Genomic DNA, 20,341 nt, shown 5'->3' on the forward strand with positions numbered 1-20,341 from the left:
TCTTGGCAACATACAGAAATTCATACAAATTGTATATGATTTGAAGCATGTGATATCTGGCATTCTCATTGCAAATTACTCCTGCTAAAATCCATGTGGAAAATGCCCGTGTTTTCCTTCAAAGACATCACTCAATTATGCAGTCATTAAATCACATCTAATTTGTCTATTAGACTGAAATTTAGCTCTCCTGTCTTTCTGAGCATGCAGAACCTTGCAGGGAAGAGATGCCCGGGCAGCCAGCGTAGCATCAAGAGCTGCTCTGCCCTACAGCCATCATGCACATGCTGCTGCCCGTGCCTACACCTTATTTTTCACAGACACCATCCTCTCCCCTTTGCTGTAAGTTTTTAATGCTTTTTTAAAGTACCTTTAAGATGATTTCTTTAAATGAGTCTTTATTAAGGTACTAAAATTTCTGTAATGTCAACACTGCATTTAACAGGGTGACAGTTACCCTCCCTCTTTCTGCACCATTAAAAGGATGCCATCACTTAAAGCAGAATCATGAACGCAACATGAAAGGTCTTATGTAAAAAGAAGTCTCAGTTTAGTTGTGTCACATTTGCAACTCAGCTTTTGTCACTCTATGCAATGTGCAGAAGGCTAGGCTAATGTCACACTACACACAAAGAAAGTGGTCAATATTCATCCTCTCCGATGACTAACAATGCAAAACCAAGCCACGCAAGTTGTAAAATTGAAAACTCAATACAGTGGTTTGTGGTGGAAAAAAAAACAGAAGTCTGGAATCTTGACAGTAACATCGCAACTGAAATCTCGTATTTGCTCTAATTCTTTTGAAGAAAAAGCTCTAGGCTCCATCCTGGACTAACTGAAGCCAGTGAAGTTTGGCCACAAACTTTGAGCAGACAAGGATGTTTTTCCCAGGCTGGTGGTTTACATTTTACAGCGATGTCAGCGGAGACCTCTGTGCACAGGGGGATGAGGGACGCTGCTTGTAGACACACTCCATGGCATGAGTCTGCCACGGGCATTCACTACTGCAGTTTGCATCCAAACCAAATGGGATGACAACACATTTCTGGAATCAATGTTTTTATACTAAACTTTTATACTAAACTGTGACTTTCTTGAAGGTTCACCTTTCCAGACAGCAAAACCCAAAACTTATGGCTAGGTCATACCACTAATGTGTGAAAGTATTAAACAGCTGATTTTATAAATCAAATAAATGCCTACTCACCCAGGCTGCAGGATAAACAGCAACAGTGCATGCAAAAGTTACCTTCTTTCAAGATTTCTGAAACATCGCATTGCTTTCACTGTTATTAATGCTCAAGTGGGTGCTGTACTCATGATTTAGATGAAATATGAAAATAGACCAAAGAACTATTCTTCAGCCAAGCACAGGTCTTTTTAAAGAGTAGTATTTCAGGCAGTCCATTTGGCTATCTTGGACTTTGCAGAACACATCCAGGGTTCCCCTAAGTCCACATCTTTGTCACTGACTGTACCCAAGTACCTGAAGTATCTTTTGTAGCTCACTAGGATATAAACGAATGATTCTGCATATAACACACACTCATAGCTATGGTATGTGGGTTTTGTTTTTAAGTTATTGAAGATGTGCAAACATTTGACTGCTCAGTATGTTTATTTTTGTTACACATGCATCGGTCATGCCTTTTAGTCAGTGGTTTAAAGCGTGTTTGGTTTAAAGTGTGTTTGGCCATTATTTAAATCCAATAGGTACATACAAAATGTGGGTAAATTTAGTGTCCGTGCATTGAATTGATACTGGCAAAAGTTTACCAGAGAAATGAAGCTAAATTTCCCTTCATAGCTTTGCCAATAAACCCAAATGCTGACTTGCAACACCTGCTGCCATTTGCAACCAGGGCATCACATAAGCACAGGCCAGCCACCATGCTTACTTCTACAATGGTTTTCATTCTGTGGTTTCATTTTTCCACTTGAGATTCATCTGGATCAAAATCAAGAGCTCCTGACTTGAGAGGCATGTATGCCTGTCCCCTGTAACAACCACATGTGTCATCCCAAACCCCTTTTGGTTGATATCCTGAAAGTCCTTGCACATGTATTTTTAGGGCCCTGTGTTTGTATTAGCCATGAAAAAAACACATGAAAAGATAGAGACAGAGTATGTCCTTGGCAGGTAAGTTATAATGAAACCATTAAAACTGTTTCAGGTCAGAACTGTTGCAAAAATTAACTCTGAAATATCAAAATTAAATGACTCACAGGCATTATTGCAATACATATTAAAAAGCTTCTGAAAAATAACTTAAAATAACTTGAAGAGCTCCACAAATTCCTACTTACATTTATACTCTTATACTATCTACTTATTGGAAGGAGAAGAACACATGCTGCTGCCGGTGATCACAAACTGCACCTACACAGGAGCATCAGTGATGATTCATTACTGCAACACAAGTTAAGATTGTGCTGAGAGCTTGAAAGCACTCCCAAGAATGCAAATGCCCACTGCAGCTCTTATATTCCCAGTATTAAATTTGTAGTTGTAAACATCTTTTCCCAGCACAACCTTCGAGTCCTGAACATATGAGAAAGCAGTGATCTGAAAAGGAAAGTATGCCTTTTACCTTTTTTTTTTTTTTTTTTTTTTTTTTTTAAGTTTTATCTGCATCCTCATTCAAAAACCTACTCCTGGAGGACAGCTTGTTGGCTGTGAGCTCAGCAGACAGCAATGTGGCCACAGAGGTAACAGAACACTTGAACTGAAGTTGCCAATGACCAAAGAGAACTGAATCCACACTGGCCTGTTTCAAATGGGATGAAAGCCAGCAATTCATATATTTTACCTGAGTAGGGTCAGGAGAGTCACCAGCAGTCTGAAGGAAATCTTCTGACCTAGGAGAAAAGGAACCACTGCTGCCGAAAGTGAGAAAGCACAGTAGCTTCAAAACAATTTTAAGTTATAACTCCAAATGGACTTTCATGAAATAGCAAATTAATGGAAAAAAAGAAGAGCTCCTGAATTTTCTGTTTGAATTGTTTTACCCTTTGTAATAGGAGCTTCTGAGAAGTGTAGAAGCTGTAAAAACCACTTATGCTATAAAAAAAATGGCAGGAAGGAGGCAGCCCCAGAATCTCAGATTTCAAGCCAATGGAAGGAAAGCAAGTAATGTTTACGCTTTTAATGGAAACGGTGACTAGGTGCTAAGGACCCTTCAAAATAAGTATTGCACAAAAAATAAAATCAAGCTGCTAAAATTAAATGTGACATTTTGCAACAGACCTGAAAGTCAAAATCTTGTTTTTGTATGACCAAGAACTCTTATCTAGTAACAACTTATGTTTGAAAGCGTGGTAATTTCAGGTGTTGTTTGTTCTCAGTATGACAGAAATGCTGTATGCAGATAGACTCATGCCCAACCAAGGAGGATACTGTAAAACATAGCATCTTGCCTATGAATTTCATGATCTGATATTTCCGAACATTTTTCCTCCTTTTGATACACAAATTGGTTACAAGCAGCGAAGTATCTTCCGTTGTACTCTGAAGGGGGGTTGAAACCTTCTTAAGTTCTTGCAGGGATAGTCAAAGCTCAGAAAGAAGTCTCTCCTCAAAGGAGAGACCCTGCTCCTTTCTCCTTTAACAAGAGGGTGTAGCGAGGTGTCTGAAGGCAGGTTTGTTTGTATTTTGTTATCCATACTTATATGCAGAGACATTTTTATTTTGATCGTTTTCTCACAGACTGAGACACAGTTCCTAATTAGTCTGGAATAGATGATTGGGTGAAAAGATTATGTTGCGAGCATCCAGGAAGATTGGAATTCAGTAATCTTTTGAGGGTAGGTGAACTGAGTCAATATCCCAACTGCGATGTTTTTGATTCATTTCTCATTCCTCCCACATGGTAACTGCTGACTTGTGCTAGAATATGGGTTTCCTGAATTCCAGAGGGCTGAGGAAATTTGTTATTTAACTGTTTTCATTACTGTAGCCACCAAGCTCTGATCTGATTGTCCTGGAAGGATAATGGCCTAGGCATTGCAGTTCTTGAGCCCAACCTCCTGGAAAAGTGAGGTATAAAATTCTGGCTCCAGCTGCCTGTTCCGGTATTTATTGACAATGTCTGCTATTTTCTGTTTTCGGCGGACATGTGGGGGGTTGTATGAATCACTTTCCAGCCTCTTTCTCCGACAAATATTTATTACTGTTTGTCTCACTAAAAAACCTGAAAAAGAAACAACATTGGAATCAAGTTTAAACAAATTAAGTTGTGCCCCTGTGTTGGTTTCACAGATAAAGAAAGTTTTGGGTTCTACTCCATCTAGAAACCCAGGGGAAGATGCTCAGCAGCACCAAGTCAAGAACTTTTCTGAAAGACCAGTTGGTAACAGATAATCATTGTCCCCAGGGCTGTGAGACCATTCTACTGTCAAACACAAATAAGAAAGGGACAAAGTCTATGATACTCTAATCCAGCTGGAGGAGAAGGAAGATTTCCCTGCTTTGCCAGTGCTGCACAGCAGCCTGCAACAGCTCCCTCAGGACCAAGTGGGGAAACAACGTAGGACCCCAACACCATAAGAGCGGTATGACAGCCCAAGGCTACGTTGTATGAGGACATGTGGAGTTCAGCTGGGTCTGAGGTGGCAACAGGTAACACTGGGGAGCCATATGAGCACTGATAACAGCAAGAATACAGAATCCATCCCAGCACCAGCAGGGATGACAGAACCATCCTCTCTGAACAGGGGCAAAGACAGACTATGGGTTGTGGCTAGAAACAGTTTTCTCTGCTCTCATGGCTTTGCCACAGCTATTGCCCTTCCCTAACTCATACTTCTGCATATGGCTGGGAGAAGAAGGTTCAGAACCTAAGTAGCTAATATTTAGGCAAAACCAGCAGTAGACTTTCTTCTACTCCAAAATTAAATTCATGTGCAACTTTTACGAAAAAAGTGTCCGTTAACTCCTTTTCTGCCTATAGACAAGTGTCAGTGAAACTGCAACACTGCTTGCCTTATCTAGAGGACCTGATTCCTGACAACCACAAACCACATATGCTGAACTTAGAGGTCAGACAAATTTCATTATGTTCTGCTCCTGAAAAGACAGCACAACCCTAAGAAAACGCACTGCATTCTTTATTAGTATAAGCCATTGTCATCTGCTGAATTCACAAAGTTTATCTGAAAGCCCAAACTGGCTTTAATTTCCCCATCACTGAATGACATGCAAAATCAGAACCTGGAAGTCACCCCCCAACAGATCCCTACAACATTAGTTTTATGGTTATGTGCAAGTACCCTAATGTGAGTTTATTCATTTCGATCGGCCCTGGGAATAGCTTTTACTGGAGTAAGATTTCCAGTTACTGAATCTATAATAGCACAGATACCCAAGATTGAGTCATTAATATATCCAGGAACCCAGAAGAAGGTGGATAGCACACATGCACCCATTAACACAGACCTGACAATCTCTGTGGCTTTTAATTGCAATCCTATTTCTAAACCGCAAGGACCAAACACAGCATGCTAGCACAATTCAAAATTCAACACTATCCTCTGGTAGTCAGGTAACATCAGCACCTTGGCCCCCAGTGATAAACATTTTTGAGCCACATTTCTGATCTCTCCCACCTAAATTGCTCCTTTTCCTTCCTCCATTACTACTTCCATGCCCTCACCTGATTCCTACAGTTACAGTGGAGCCTACAGCTCAGCCGACTGAGCAATGCTGCCAGCTAACTGCTAAGCACCTGCTCCCTCTGCTGTTCCTGCTTCCACTGTTGCTGCAAAAAGAACAAAATAAAGATGTGCTGTCATGCTCGGTACTTCTTCCAGTGAAAAATTCCAGACCATGCATTTTGCAGATATATCACCACCCACACACCACAGTCCCTGAGCTATCCTTAACTCTGTTCTGTATTAAATTGCTGGGATTAGCCAGATTTCACACTAACAGCATAACAGAAAAATGGAAACACACAGCATGAACAAAACTGGAATTAACACTCCTTTTGTGTTTACTTTTTGTGAAGGAGTACAAACAAAAATATTGCTGGCAGGGTACTTGCAATGTTCTGTGATGGCAGAGTTAGTCAACGCCAAATGGGATGGATTGGACCAGTCACTGAAATGCCTCCATGTGAAAAGAAAAAAAACAAAAACAAAAGAAAACACAGGTGTTCCTAAACATCTTTAGCTTACCAAGAGCTCTCCTGCTGACTATCATTCCATCCACCAATGGGATAACCATGTTGAATTTCCCAGTTGCTCCTTGTAGTTTTATTCTGAATAAGCCAGTGTTTAAAGGATGGATGAAGATCACAGGAACTTCTTTCTCAGGAATGGCAGATCTTAAGGAAAAATATATGGCTGTTAAATCTAGTTCATCAGTCTAGCAGTGTTTCAATTAAAGCGGTCATTTTTCATCCATAGATTAAGTGTTAAAAGGATGCTAAAAATGTCTTGTGGCTAAACCAGCAGGGAGGACAGCGGGGAAATGAGGCTTGGTAGAGATGAGCCTGGGGTGGAGTCCCAGGGTTGGGGGTGAGGGCAATAGCACAACTGAAGTGCATCTACAGCAATGCCCCTCACTACAAGAAGGGCATCGAGGCCCTGGAGCGTGTCCAGAGAAGGACTACGAAGCTGGTGAAGGGCCTGGGACACAAGTCCTGTGAGCAACAGCTGAGGGAGCTAGTGGTGTTTAGTCTGGAGAAGAGGAGGCTCAGGGCAGACCTCATTGCTCTCTACAGCTACCAGAAAAGAAGGTGTGGGGAGCTGGGGGTTGGCCTCTTCTCACAGGTAACTAGTGATAGGACTAGAGAGAATGGCCTCAAGTTGTGCCGGGGGAGGTTAAGGTTGGAAATGAGGAGACATTTCTTCTCAGAAAGAGCAGTCAGGCATTGGGACGGGTTGCCCAGGGAGGTGGTGGAGTCACCGTCCCTGGGGTTGTTCAAGGAAAGGTTGGACCTGGTGCTGAGGGACATGGTTTAGGGGGTGACATTGGTGGTAGGGGGATGGTTGGACCAGATGATCTTGGAGGTCTTTTCCAACCTTAATGATTCTATGATTCCTGTGTGCAGTGTATTCTCTGGACCTAAGAACAGTTATATCAACTATACTGTTTCTATGATCTTCTGTCACTAGAATTTCAAAGTCCTCTACAAAGGGCTTTAAGCCTCATGACATGTATGTAGCATTAACTACCTCACAAGGGAAAAAATCAGGAAGGATGCTGATCACAGACTGAATAATAAAACTACACATATTCTATTACTTAATTTATGTTTACACCACACCAATATGAAAAGCCCTTTCATATTTTTTTCCCAGCAGAAACTCTAAAGGAACTCAACTGTCTTTAATAAGACTGCCTACAGTTTTGGGGGTTCCCTGTGAAAGCTGAAGAATGTAAATAAATCCAGTTATGGCTCCTTCTGAAGTGCAGCCTAGACTGTTGTCTGCATGAATCTAGAAAAATAATGAAAATAAGAGTACTCTCACCTTACGGAAGTGCTACTGTTGGTTGTAGTTTCTACACCAGTGCTCGTCTCAGACATCAGATCAGGGAGGGGGAAGTTTTCTATGTGAAAAGGACGTACGGAATAAAGTTTAACTACCCCAGTTTTATTTATTTAGGTACCAAGAAAGATGAGTTATCACTAGTTAAAACGATGCAATCCTTATGCATTTATGCCATGGATGTTCTGGAAACATAGCTGATGCCAAGTCTTTTGCTGGTCTGTTTTAAGCATAAGCAGTACATGGAGTATATAGGCACACCTCATTCATCCAGTGCTCAACGGATTAGGTAACACATGTCCCAGACCCTCAATTTTCTTAATCCCAAAGGTCAAAATCTCCAGAAAAACAATGAGAACAGGAAGGAGCTGAAGTGTTTCACAACAACAAGAAAAACTTTCAAATTATTATTCAGTAGCTTCTTTTCCCATCTGCAAATATCAGCCTCAAAAACAGTGCTTGGAACTTCAAATGATACCACTGCTCACATCTGTAGTTCCTTTGAGCACCCCACATAGGAATAACAGTTTGCTCTGGCAAACGTGGCATTGTTCCTTGAGTCCAGTCTCTGCAAATCCTCACCATAACCTACCACTCTGCTGCCTTGCACTTGGTAACAAGTCCCTGGATAATGAAGGTGCAGAAGGAATAAATAAGAACTTGAATCCCTGGAATGGGATTGTGGTAGTTGCATCCATTTTTTTTTAGGGGCTGAAGCTTAGAAAGAGTGTAAGGCCCAAAAATACTTTCTGGCATTAGAACTGGGGTGTTGAGTGCACCCAAAACTTGGATCTAGCAGAGGAAGACAATGGGAGGGGTGGGGGTGTGCACAGAAGTATTTTGAGATGGAGCAAGAGGGAGGACTGGCAGTTGGCACAAGGGCGATAGCCTAGACTACAAAGTCAGTTTTTCCTCTGTCCAGATTCATAAGACAAAAGCCAAAAATGTAAGCAGCATAAGGCAAAGCCTCTGGGCTAGGTGAAACTTTCAAGAGCCTCCCCTCAGTCATCCAACTGCCAGTCTTACTGAGGCTCACAGACTCATTTTCTTCATCTTCAGGCCCATAGCTCTGGGAGATTCCCATGGCTGCTGAAAGAAGCAGCTGAGCAGAAACGTGTGTGTAGCACAGTCACTGTCTCTCCAGTGAGCTGACTTTAGCTATCACCCACAAAGGGATAGCAGCTCAGGAACAGAAGGGGTTGAGGGACTCCTGGAGCTAAGGGAACACCCTCTGGGCCAATGGTTGGATAAGGAGGTGATGCTGCAGATCTTGGTGTGTATTTTGATCCCAGGCAAAGCTCTGCACTATGTGCTGTGGACAAGAAAATATTTGTGTCAGAGACCTTGGTAGGAAAGGAAAGAGTTTACACCTGCAATTAATGGGAAGCTGCCTCTGATCTCTTCTACTCACTTGGTTGCTTTCCTCTGGGAGGAATAGGAGTTAATTGAGGTCCTCTCTTACTGCTAAACTAGGAACTAGGATTAGAAACAAAGGCAGAATAAATGTAAAATAGAATCTGTTGCTGGCAGCCTTACAGACGCTACCAAGCTAGGTCAGTACAGACAGGCTCTCACATCACACTAAAGCCTGGCCCATGGCTTCGAACCAGCATGCAGAAATTCTTGGGGACGAAGGACTCCTCGTGCCTGGGGGACAGCTGCCCACCACTGTCCACATTATGGCTATAACAGGATGGACAAAGCTGGGTCTCTCCCAGGACATTCAGCATCTACAGTCAGGGAGGAAACAACAACCCAACGAGCATTAATTTAGCACAAGGAGCAGGACACTACCTGAATAATGGCATGTAGAAAGGAAACTGGACCACAAAGCACCATCCAAACTGGTGCCCTGAGCAAAGAGTAAATGAGCCCTCCCACAAGACAGATCAAAGTAGAAAGTTTCAAAAGTACCATCAAAACAAGGAAGCTGATGATCCCTTCAGCACAAAACCAGCTGATCAAAAGTAAAACTAGTCAGAACGTCGTTTTTTAAAGGAAACATAACAGCTCCATTCTGAGTAGACAGCAGCTGAGAAGAACTCAGTAATGGGGGTGCACACTAGCCTTATACATTAAGCTTAGGGAGAGGGTGCATAAGGGCATTTCACATGTACTGCCAGAGTTAAAATAATCTCCAGACCTACATCCAGTGATTCGTTTACACCTCATGGACCATCACTTAAATATCAGAACAGTTTTAGAATCTTAGGTGTCAGTTACAGAAATTAATAACAATTTAGCATTCTTTAACAGAGGAATTAAACCAATTTTTTTCCTCTGTTTTTCTGTTCTATTGCTACGCTAACGAACAATAAGAATTCTACGCACCTATGTCATCATAACGTTCAACCCAGACCACATACACTTTGGTTTCAGGTCCCATTGGTGGAATGGTCCGGCCCTGAGGCACCTTCTTGGATCTGGAAGTAGGACTGAGCTGTTTTGAACACAAGAGAAAAACAGCATTCTTAAACATCATAAGTCCAGTAATTTATCTACAGCATCTCCATAGTTGCTCCTTAGTCTTTCAGATCTCAGACAGGTACAACCTCCGCCAACGATTAAGATGGGACAGCTACAGTGGAACTACCCACTTAGAAGCAGTAATTTGGGTCTCCACAATACTTATATTCAACATAAATGAGAGAAAAGTCTCTTTTTTCTTTAGACATTGATAACAATGTCGATTATTTCTTATTTCCCAGCTTTGTTGCATATATCTGAGCTGCACTCAATTCAATTGCTCTATGTTCCCAGGAAACGTGCATGTGCACTGCTGTTTTCCCATGCTATTGTGGAAGACCCAGCACATCTATCATGGCAGTGTTTTAGGATATTTCCATTATTATTTCAATATTTCAGAGCAAATCTGCACACTGCCCAAGGAAATGCGCTTTTCCTTGCTAATTTCCCCATCCAATCCAGTGAGCTAAACTAAAGCTCCTGCCTTACACTTGAATTTTTGTCCCCAGTTTTACTGTGTTTCTACTAATAGCCAATTTCTGCAGTAAGTCCAATAAAAATGCATTCAGGCAACTGCAATTATTTAGATTAGTCATTTAATGATCTTAAAAACTCATCCATTTTTTTTAAACATTCTCAAAGATCCTAAATCAATAGCTAAGTACATTTGGAAGTGAATTTTATACAATAAACAAGCAGCTGTAAATCCTTTAACTGTCACAGAAGTTCATCGTTTTCTGTTTTGCTACCATACAAAAGCAACTTCACATTTGATAATTCAGCCACAACTGACCCGTGCTATTTTAAACTGGCAAAGTATGAAAAGTCTTCATGTCAATCCATCCTACATTTCCAAGCATGGATTGGAGTCTGAATTACTTTGTAAATACTGCATATACTTTTTCCTGCATATACTTAAAAATTTAAGTATGCAGGATGTTTCTACTTAGTATTGTTTAACTTATATTAATTTATATTTAATTAATGTAATCTACCAATCTCCTACTGCAGGTGCAAATGCTAGCAGGACTGAAGCTGTTGTTAATAATTAACATCTAAGAATGAGTGACTCCAAATGCTAGGAAACTGAATTGTGTACTATCAAAAATGCTGTAGGATTGCCAGTGTGCTTCTTCAAAACAAACCAAAACATAACAAAACAAAAGAAAGTCATTTTTCAGTGCAAGTTTTGCCTTACCCGATGAGAGGGATTAAGATTGTCTGTATGATTGGGGAAGAGTTCAAGTGTCAAAGATGGCTGCTTTAATATTCCTGGCAGCAAATCCATGTTGGAGTCACTTTCTTGGTCAGAGACGTTGCTTTCCAGTGAATCAGCTGTAACCGAAAGAAACGTGAATTTTGTCTTACCTTCTGCCAAAAAAACTAAGTTGTCATCATATGCAGAGCTGTGCAACTAAAAAAGGTGAGGTTTTTGAAACCTTATATACATGGATATACAGTCAAGTCAAAATAGAGCTCAAATCAGGGAGAGTTCAACAGTGGACAATTTACAGTTGTTCTAGAAACTGACTGAAATTAAAGCACTCCCTATGGATTTTAGGAGCACCCTGTCTGATTGCATGGTTTCCTACACAACACAGTCTCTTCCTTTCTATGGATATAATTTCCTCAAATAGACTTCTGCGCGCTGGTTCCAAAGACTTTATGAAAGCTCTTGCTCACCTACACAGCAATGAGGCAAATACTCCTCCATGAGCTTCAGGAACATATCATCAAGAACAGTGAAAGGAAATAACGACATCAAGGCATTGCCAGCTGAACTGCTCTGAATTCATTGGCAGGGATGAGCTTTTTTTTTTTTTTTTTTTTTTACAGTATCATGACTGCAGACCAAACTCATATGTGCAACCACACGCAAACCTGGATATATACTGAGGCCTAGACTGAGAGAAAGTGGTGCAGAACAGATACTGTCTCAGAAGGAGTCAAAAACTCCTGAATATTGGATATTTAAATCAAAATATCAGTAGTTTTCTGGCAAGGGTCTTGCTATTCACACCACTAGTTTGCTTATTTGGTTTCTGCTTCCGACACAGCTCTAGTCTAGATAAAAAAAAAGTTGTTCTTTTCTTTTTTTTCCCCCTCTAAATAGCACGTACAAAATGATCTTACTTAGAGACTCCACTGGTGATGGGACAACAAAAGCTATTTCTGTCAAGGCATCAGCATAGTAGAGCACCTTCTTCTGCCCATTGAAGATACTTGCCCCAACATCTTCTGAAATAATTACATCGTCTGAAACAGGCAGAAAAGGAAAGTTAAGTTAAGAGGCAGGTTTACCTCTCTGTGCACTTCCTCAGGAGAAGACCTTCAAATACAAGGTAAAATGAGAAGAAATCATGCAAGTCTCATTCTAAAATCAGAAGATTTCACAGTCAATTTTCATGGCGAACAACCACTCTCAAAGAATTTTTTTTGATATCTTGAAGGAAATAGCATTTTGGGTTGGAAAGAAATTTCATTTTGAAAATATTTAAATTATACTTACTATAATATCATATTTTCCTTGGATTCAGTAGTCTGTTCAGTAGTCAATAAGTAAGCATCTGCTACAAGCATTCATTCAGTAGCTATTTCTACCCATTTCCTCTAAGACAGACACCATTCAGTTTGTCAATAAATTTCCAAACGCAGCTTACAGCATTTACAGCTTCAGCCTGACACTATTCTGGAATTTAAGCTGATTTCTATAGATTCTTTGATGGAGCCATGCTATAAGTAAATTAACAAAAACACCTTTTCCTTCCCCATGCCTCCTCCAGAAAGAATAGCAAGGGCTTTAAGCTGAATTATTTCTGGGCACCAGTTTACAGAAGAGCCCTTGTAATAGCTGCTTCAGCAAAATCACTGGAGCAGAGAAATTCAACACTCTGACACAAAGAAGTGGCCAGAGGCATGCAGACCTCTGAGTCATGCTTTACCAACAGGGAAGCATTCCTGCATCTCTCAAGCCCATTGCTCTCAAGGAGCAACATCTCAACCCAAATCCAATTGCTTCTTTGCCTTTGCGGGGGGGGGGGGGGGGGGGGGGGGCGGGGCGCACGACAAAACACATGCTCATGGATTTATTTTAATCACATCTCACTGGAAGCTCTTTTAGGTTTGTGTTTTTGTTGTTTGTTTTTGTGTGTGTTTTGCTTTAAGCAGAACCATCCACAAATAGAAAACACATTTAAGAAAACAAATAACATTAGTCACAGCAGAGAGTAGGGAAAAAAATCTAAGCATTCTTCACAAGCTTGTCCAAGTGTAGCAAGCAATGGCTAAAAATCTGGAGCAACAGATTTAAAGTAAAGGTGCAACTCCACTTGTTGATTTTTCCCAGCAGCAGAGCAGATTAGAAGCAGCCCTCCTTCACTCCCATTATTGGTTGCTTTTTCTTTTCTTTCTTTCACCGATTAATTAATCTTTTTGGTGGTCTATTACTTAATCCAAACATCTGAAGTTCAAAGTGAACTTTTAACATCCACATTAAAAAGCACATATTAAAACAGGTTACCTCACTAATTCAGGGCACTGTCATCTGTGCAGTTGTACTGACAAATCCAACCGCAAAAAGAAGGGAGAGGGCTCTGCCTCAGAGTAAAGTGTAACAACCCCATCCTCAAAGAAATATTAAACCAAGCCCTGGCCATTTTGTAACCTCTCCTGACTTGTTCCGAGAAAGACATGCCTCTGTTCTCTTAACTTCTCCCCAACATTTCAAACCTTCTATCATGCATAGTTTTATTCAGAAAAGCCTTTACTTGGTCATAGTATAAGACAAGCCCAGAGGAGTAGTTGCTGTAGCGGAAAAGAACAGACTAAATTAAGCAGGACAGGAGAAGAGCTGTGTGTAGGCTGCAGCCTCAGTGACCTACAAACAGGGGCCTGTTTTACTTACTAGCAAGCATGATTACAGCTCACGTATTCATCAACATCTCATTTTAATCTACTTATAGAACACTAAAAATCACAATATTGCAAGCACGTCTGCTGATACACACTATAATCTGTATCCAATTTCAGATGAATACCGGTTTTGGGTTATACATGAAGACCCACCAAGTCTGCCAGAAGTACAGAATACAGGTGTTTCTTGCTTAGACTACTTTCTCCCAACAACAAGCACTGACATTACTTTTCCTCACTTTGGCTTGAACCTTAGTCTATTTACACATTCCTTTCTAGTAAATGTTCATGTTTATCCAAAAAAAAAGTACACAGGTGCTCAGATAGGTATCTGGGAGAAAAAAATATCCTAGAGGAGACAAAACATTTTAATTTAATGTTACACCATTTACCATGCCTTACCTTGTTCAGGTCCCTCTTCATCACTGCAGCTATTGATTGACCAGCTTGTTGAGACATGCCCAGTCCACCCAGGGTGCTTCCCTACGTCCACCGACCAGCCAAGAGACAGCAAGAACTCCAGGAAGTGTGGCTGAACAATTCTGGAAGACTCCATGTTCTTCAGGATCTGAAACAACCAGCAGCACCATGGTATGTACAGGAGACTCCAGGAAGCAGCTCTTCCCCTCCTCACCCCACCTTTGGTTTTGTAATTAAAAATATTGTGTCACTGAGATGGTTTTGCCCAAGTACAGCTGTTTGGAACCCCAGGCTTTCTATATGGACACCAGTCCCTCCTGCCCAGCATCATTCATCCTGCTTGGCAATGTCCTGTTCAATCAAATCGGCTTTCTGCCATCATTGCTGAAGCCTGCAATCACACCGCTACAAATGGCAATTCTGAGGTTTATCCAGTCATCAGAGATAAACCACAGAACTGTTCAGTGTAGAATGTGCATTAGCAGCAGACATAAGAGAATTTTCACTATTAAATTGAGAGAAAACTTTAGGAGAAATGCATTTCACCACTTCTAACCTGTACCTGACACACTGTGATTTAGGGCACAGGGGCCTCACTGCACATTAAATTATGAAAGAGATTTTGCAAAACAATTTTCAGCAGGACTGAGCATGCACTTTAATCAAATGCCACACTGTACTGTTCATTTTGAACCTTAATCCCACTTTTTATAAAGATCTGGGATGTTTCCACATCCAAAGACAATTCTTATCCCATTGTGACTGAGTGAAAATTGAGAGCTTCACCAAGTGGCATGCAGGGAGATGCAGATGATTTGTGATTTGATCCATCAGACCACTGGGATGTGGAAGAGGGAACACTGCATAGTGCATCTGTCCTTCCTTTCTGGGCCACGTGGAGTTTGTTTTGTGGCCAGCGTGTTTTTGGTTTTTGTTTGTACAGGGGCAGTGCGCTAGGACTCTACCCTGGGACAGAGACTCTACTAGAGCAGAAACTGCACCATCAGGGACAGACCCTGGAAGGAAAGCTCCCAGAGAGAAGGCTCTTCGTGCCCACACGGTCCTGGCACCCAGGCCTAACATGTTGTACAATATTCAGCAGTGACCAGGCACACTGCACTGAAATATTACTGATATGCTCAATAAAGTCATAGGTATGCTTCAGGATGAACCGAGATACAAAGTAGCTTAGAAAACAACTGCAGAAAACATGCCAGCTCAAGATTTACACAGATGTATGGTTTTATACCTAAGCTCCTTCAAAAGAAGAACTTACAGTAAAGTAAGGATGAAGGAGTATATTCAAAGGACCATTAGTGTTATGAAGTATCATGATATAAAAAGCATGGGGGCAGTTTCATTACCCTGTATAAATAAATTTGGTGAGACCCCTCTAAATTGTAAATGCGTATCACCACAAGAGAACATGTGGGGCTAATGCAGGAACACTCAGGTTAGACAACACCACTCTGGGCTGTGCAGCATCAGATAAAAATAGAGCTGACACCACTCCTCGTGAAAGGAGTGGAAATCACCTTGCAGAACAGAATTAGTTCCTGAGTTAGAGATGCACGAACACACACACTGATGGGAACATACACATGGATGGCTGAGTAGGACTGTGCAGGCATCTCTGCTCAAAGCAGCATTGTTACTTGGCTTTGATCTCCTCTGCTCCCGACTTATGACTTATTTCTGTTTTGTTTCTTTTCAAACACAGAAACAGCATCAGTTTTCTTACTCAGCTCAGTGCTGTAGAGATGAGTATCTTATTAACTTGACTGTGACTTTGCACAATCAAGAAGGCCTAGAAATTATTGCAAGATGTCCAAGGATCTGAAGCAGGAATGCCATCTTTATAACATCTGTCTAAACGTGCCCGAAAGCTCTCAAATATAAAGATTTTTTAAAAATTGACATGGCAGAAGTCCGAAGTACTGACTGCTAATTGGATATCCAAAGCCCGGCAAGTTCTGTAGGACTAAGTAATTTCTGCAAATAAATCTCACCTGTCTAAATCCACAAATTACGAGTAAACATCAGAGGAAAAAAGCATTCTGCTACCTCAGCAAGAGCATAACATTTCTGGAAGGCTGGTAGATATCAAAACCTGTATATCTTGTTAGCTAACTTTGGAGACCGTTTACTTGCTACTCAGAACCTTGACCTGAACACTCACAACCAGCATGACGCTGGCCTCAAGGATTGGTGGTGTATTACACCCAGATGTGGAAGGTGCTACTGTGTTCTGTCAATTGTATATTCACAGTACATGAGGGAACCACATGTTAATTATTTTTGAAGCTATGCTTCTACTCTTTAGTATGACAATTATTAATAGAAATGAGGAGAAAGCACCACAAAAATATTTCTAACGAGCCCATAAGCCTTCTTAATGTAGTGAGTTTCTATGTCACAGTCTACAGAAATCACAATTTAGACTAGCACAAATTAACCTGATTAACCTAACCATATTTGAATGTAAATAGTATAATACAGAGACTTACAAAGCAGTAATACTTTTTTGTAAAAAGTTTTCATTTCTTTGACATACATTGAGCATTAGAATCAAACCAAAATACCTGGATATCGCGCACAGCCAGAACAAATTGCAACTTCCCTACAAACTGAGCCAACAAATCTGAAACGTATTTCTGCTATGAATCTTTGAACTCTACAAAGAATATATTTTCATTAATATACATACAAAATGTTTTATCAAGACCTCACAGAAATCCTAGATGTAGATAATAATGTACTTCAACCTACAGATGAAAAGGTATGCAGTCATTTGTTACAGCTCACATAGTAAATAAACACAAAGCTCAGAATCACTGTTTTCAGTACTCTGCTCTAGTCACTAGCAGTGATGCTTTGCTTACGTGAAGATTACCAGAAACTAGACAAAAGACTAATCACTCCAAACTTACCTCCTGGCTTGTTTTCTGGCCTGCCTTCATGTAGAAAACAAAAACAGTATCAAAAGGACGACACGGTAGCAAATCCAAGTAGCCAAGGTCATCGAAAAACCCAGGAAGAGCAGGGTCAAGAGCAATCAGGTGAGGAGGTAGACGACTGTTAGCAGGCTCCTATTCAACAGAGTTCAACAGCTTAAAAAAATCTTTCATATCAGAAAAGTTCTTTATGGCTTTCATAATGATCCATTCAGAAAAATAACATTTTGCTCAAAAAAGAACACTCCCTTCCACAACGAATGCAGCAGAGACTTTCAAAATACTACATGACTATGTACAATCACATTGTATCTAGTTTTGTATTAATATCCCATATCAACAACATACAAAATACCAAACACTTTTATATTTTTGCAAGAGCTCCATCGCCTATAAATGTTGACAGTATTCTGGAAGAAAACACAACAAATAAAAGGGAAAATCCACAGGTAAGAGGCAGAATTCCAATTTAAGGATGTGGATTGTCTCTATAAACCATTGTTACTTTAACTTAAGAAAGAATAAACTCTACAATCTACATGTACTCCAAAGTGTTTATACATTGTTAAACCACTTCAACACAATAATCTCTGTAACAGAACTTCTAAGGGAGTTGTATTTTAGAAATGCTTACAAAGTAGCCCTAACTCAAACCGGAGAAATAGCGTCAAATATAACCAGGTGAATGTGATAGTTTTTGTACCTACTGCACAAATACAGATAGAGCCACCTATTCAGAGCATGTTCAGCTTGAGGCATGGCTTTGAACAACCCTGTTCTTAATCCTGGAAGACTAAAGTTCATCGCCTTATTCAAGTAGACTACAGCACAACAGCAGATGGTATTGCACAAAAGATCTTCCACTAACAAAACTTAAGTTCTCCTCTTTTGCTAAGCCAAGCCATGTGGGTACTGATGCCATTAGTATAACACTAAGAAGTATCAGATCACCTTCAATGCCTCTAGAGACAGAAACCCGAAGTGAGAGAGGAACAGGCGTGCTGTCTGGAACTCCTGGGCTGCTGGCGGGGGCTTACACTCTGTAATCGGATCAGGAAAGCTCTTCTTACGCCACTCCTCTTCACTTTTCTGATCTATGGAAGTCTCAAAAATAATCTGCTGGGCCATGCCATTCCTCAGCTTCTCATGTCGCTCTTCAAGCTGCAATACAGTGCACGGACATGAAATGTTGACTCTACTATGATCTCTCTCAAACACAACAGCTCCATCATTTAGCAAATCTGTAAGTCACGTGCAGGAGCAGCTGCAACTCCACCAGCATGATGTGTACTGAAGTACTATCAACAAGACCTTGCACAAGGTTACAAGGTGAATGTCTCAACACCCTGTTTGCATGGGAGAACTGTTGCAAATTATGGACCCAGTTATCAGCAACAGCCTCTCCCTTTTAAGTGAACAGAAACTAAAGTGAATCTGGCATTGTGAAGCTTTAAAATACTTTTATTTTTACACACACACACCCCACACAAGGGCGTCGGTGTCCTTTCAAAAACGCCATTTACATGTCCCTAGAAGATGCAACAAAATGCAAATCATTTCTTCCTAGAAATACCAGGATATTAGAAACTGGAATAAAATGTGTTGAGCAATGCTCCTCAAGAACACATTCAAGGCACTGTCATCTTCCTGGGGAAATGCACAGATTCATTTGTTCGCAGTTTATTACTCCACTAATATGAATTAGTCAAGCTGAAGAATTATACCATTTACAGTAAGAAGTTAGTGTGATTCATGAACAAACATAAAACAAGAGCAAAATGAAGTCAAAGATTAAAAGTTACTTACTTCCTCATTCACAATTTCATGTAAATCAGGAATGCTCAAGTCTGCTTTCACAAATGGGATCTTGTCCACTTCTTCAGGAAAAGGGCGGTGCTTGACACTGTATTTTAATCCAACATCATTTTTAGGAGCCGGTCGAGGTTCTGGTACAAAAGTCTGTCAAAAAAAGGGGGGCAGGGGATAGTTTCACTCAGGACATTGCATCATTAGACAACATATTATAATGGGAAATGTACCCTCCCACCACAAGTTTACTAATTCTTATATGAGAGGTATCATTAAAAAGCATTCAGTAATACTTTTAGAATAGACTTGTATTAAAAGTGTCACTGTAAATTTAAAAAAAGAAAAAAAGACACTTTCGCTTTTTGCAGTGATTGCAATCATGGTACCTATTATACTTGCTTACCATCTAACCTCTAAGCAGTTGCAAATCCTAATAAAATGGCAAACAATCCTCTGCATCAACGGAGGAATGAGCAGCAGATCGAGGGAGGTGATTGTGCCCTTCTGCTCTGCCCTGGTGAGGCCCCACTTGGAGTACTGCATCCAGGTCTGGGCCCCCAGCACAAGAAGGACAAGGGTCTGTTAGAGCAGGTCCAGAGGAGGGACACAAAGTCAATCAAGGGGCTGGAGGACCTCTCCTATGGAGAAAGGCTGAAAGAGCTGGGGCTGTTCAGCCTGAAGAAGAGAAGGCTCCGGGGAGACCTCACTGCAGCTTTTCAGTACTTAAAGGGAACTTATAAAAGAGATGGAGAGTGACTTTTTACTCAGGCAGATAATGTCAGGAAAAGGGGTAATGGCTTTAAACTAAAAGAGGGGAGATTTAGAGGTTAGGAGGGAATTCTCCACTCAGAGTGGTGGGGCACTAGAACAGGTTGCCCAGAGAGGTTGTGGATGCCCCATCCCTGGAGGTGTTCAAGGCCAAATTGGACGAGGCCCTGGGCAATCTGGTCTAGTGGTTAGCATCCCTGCCCATGGCGGGGGGGAGAGGGGTTGGAACTAGATGGTCTTTAAGGCCCCCTCCAACCAAAACCATTGACCCTGATACAATTCTAACAGCTTTTTCAGAGTCCTCTATTTTAACCCTACTGACTATGATGATGTCAACAAGTCAAGCTGAGAAGTCCTGGAAGTGAACAGCAGCAATGCTGTGGGTCAGGAGTGAGATGCCCTGCTAAGGTATCAAAAAGACTTGCATTACTTATTTTAATGCAATTTTGACATTGCTATTGTATTATGTTACACCATGTAATTCAAAAACTGAAGTTACCAATGAAAGCAGCAGAAGGTCT

The 20,341-nt window shown here is 40.9% G+C and overlaps 1 protein-coding gene across 5 annotated transcripts in view; it reads right to left on the reverse strand.

Annotated features, from left to right (window-relative positions):
* Positions 1-1,949: 1,949 nt before the first annotated feature.
* The window catches only part of RALGAPB (Ral GTPase activating protein non-catalytic subunit beta), a 67,045-nt gene continuing 48,653 nt past the window's right edge, over positions 1,950-20,341 (reverse strand). For all 5 annotated transcript variants that reach the window (XM_040575344.1, XM_040575345.1, XM_040575341.1 and 2 more), the window contains 10 exons: positions 19,050-19,202; positions 18,195-18,404; positions 17,220-17,378; positions 14,272-14,437; positions 12,091-12,213; positions 11,156-11,292; positions 9,823-9,931; positions 7,474-7,552; positions 6,175-6,323; positions 1,950-4,190 (listed from right to left, as the gene is read on the reverse strand). In XM_040575344.1, coding sequence (XP_040431278.1) covers positions 3,997-4,190; positions 6,175-6,323; positions 7,474-7,552; positions 9,823-9,931; positions 11,156-11,292; positions 12,091-12,213; positions 14,272-14,437; positions 17,220-17,378; positions 18,195-18,404; positions 19,050-19,202 — 1,479 coding nt within the window. In that variant the 3' untranslated portion in view covers positions 1,950-3,996. The remainder of the gene's footprint in view (positions 4,191-6,174; positions 6,324-7,473; positions 7,553-9,822; positions 9,932-11,155; positions 11,293-12,090; positions 12,214-14,271; positions 14,438-17,219; positions 17,379-18,194; positions 18,405-19,049; positions 19,203-20,341) is intronic.

This window comes from Cygnus olor, chromosome 16 (genome assembly GCF_009769625.2).
Source record: "Cygnus olor isolate bCygOlo1 chromosome 16, bCygOlo1.pri.v2, whole genome shotgun sequence".
NCBI lineage: Eukaryota > Metazoa > Chordata > Aves > Anseriformes > Anatidae > Cygnus > Cygnus olor.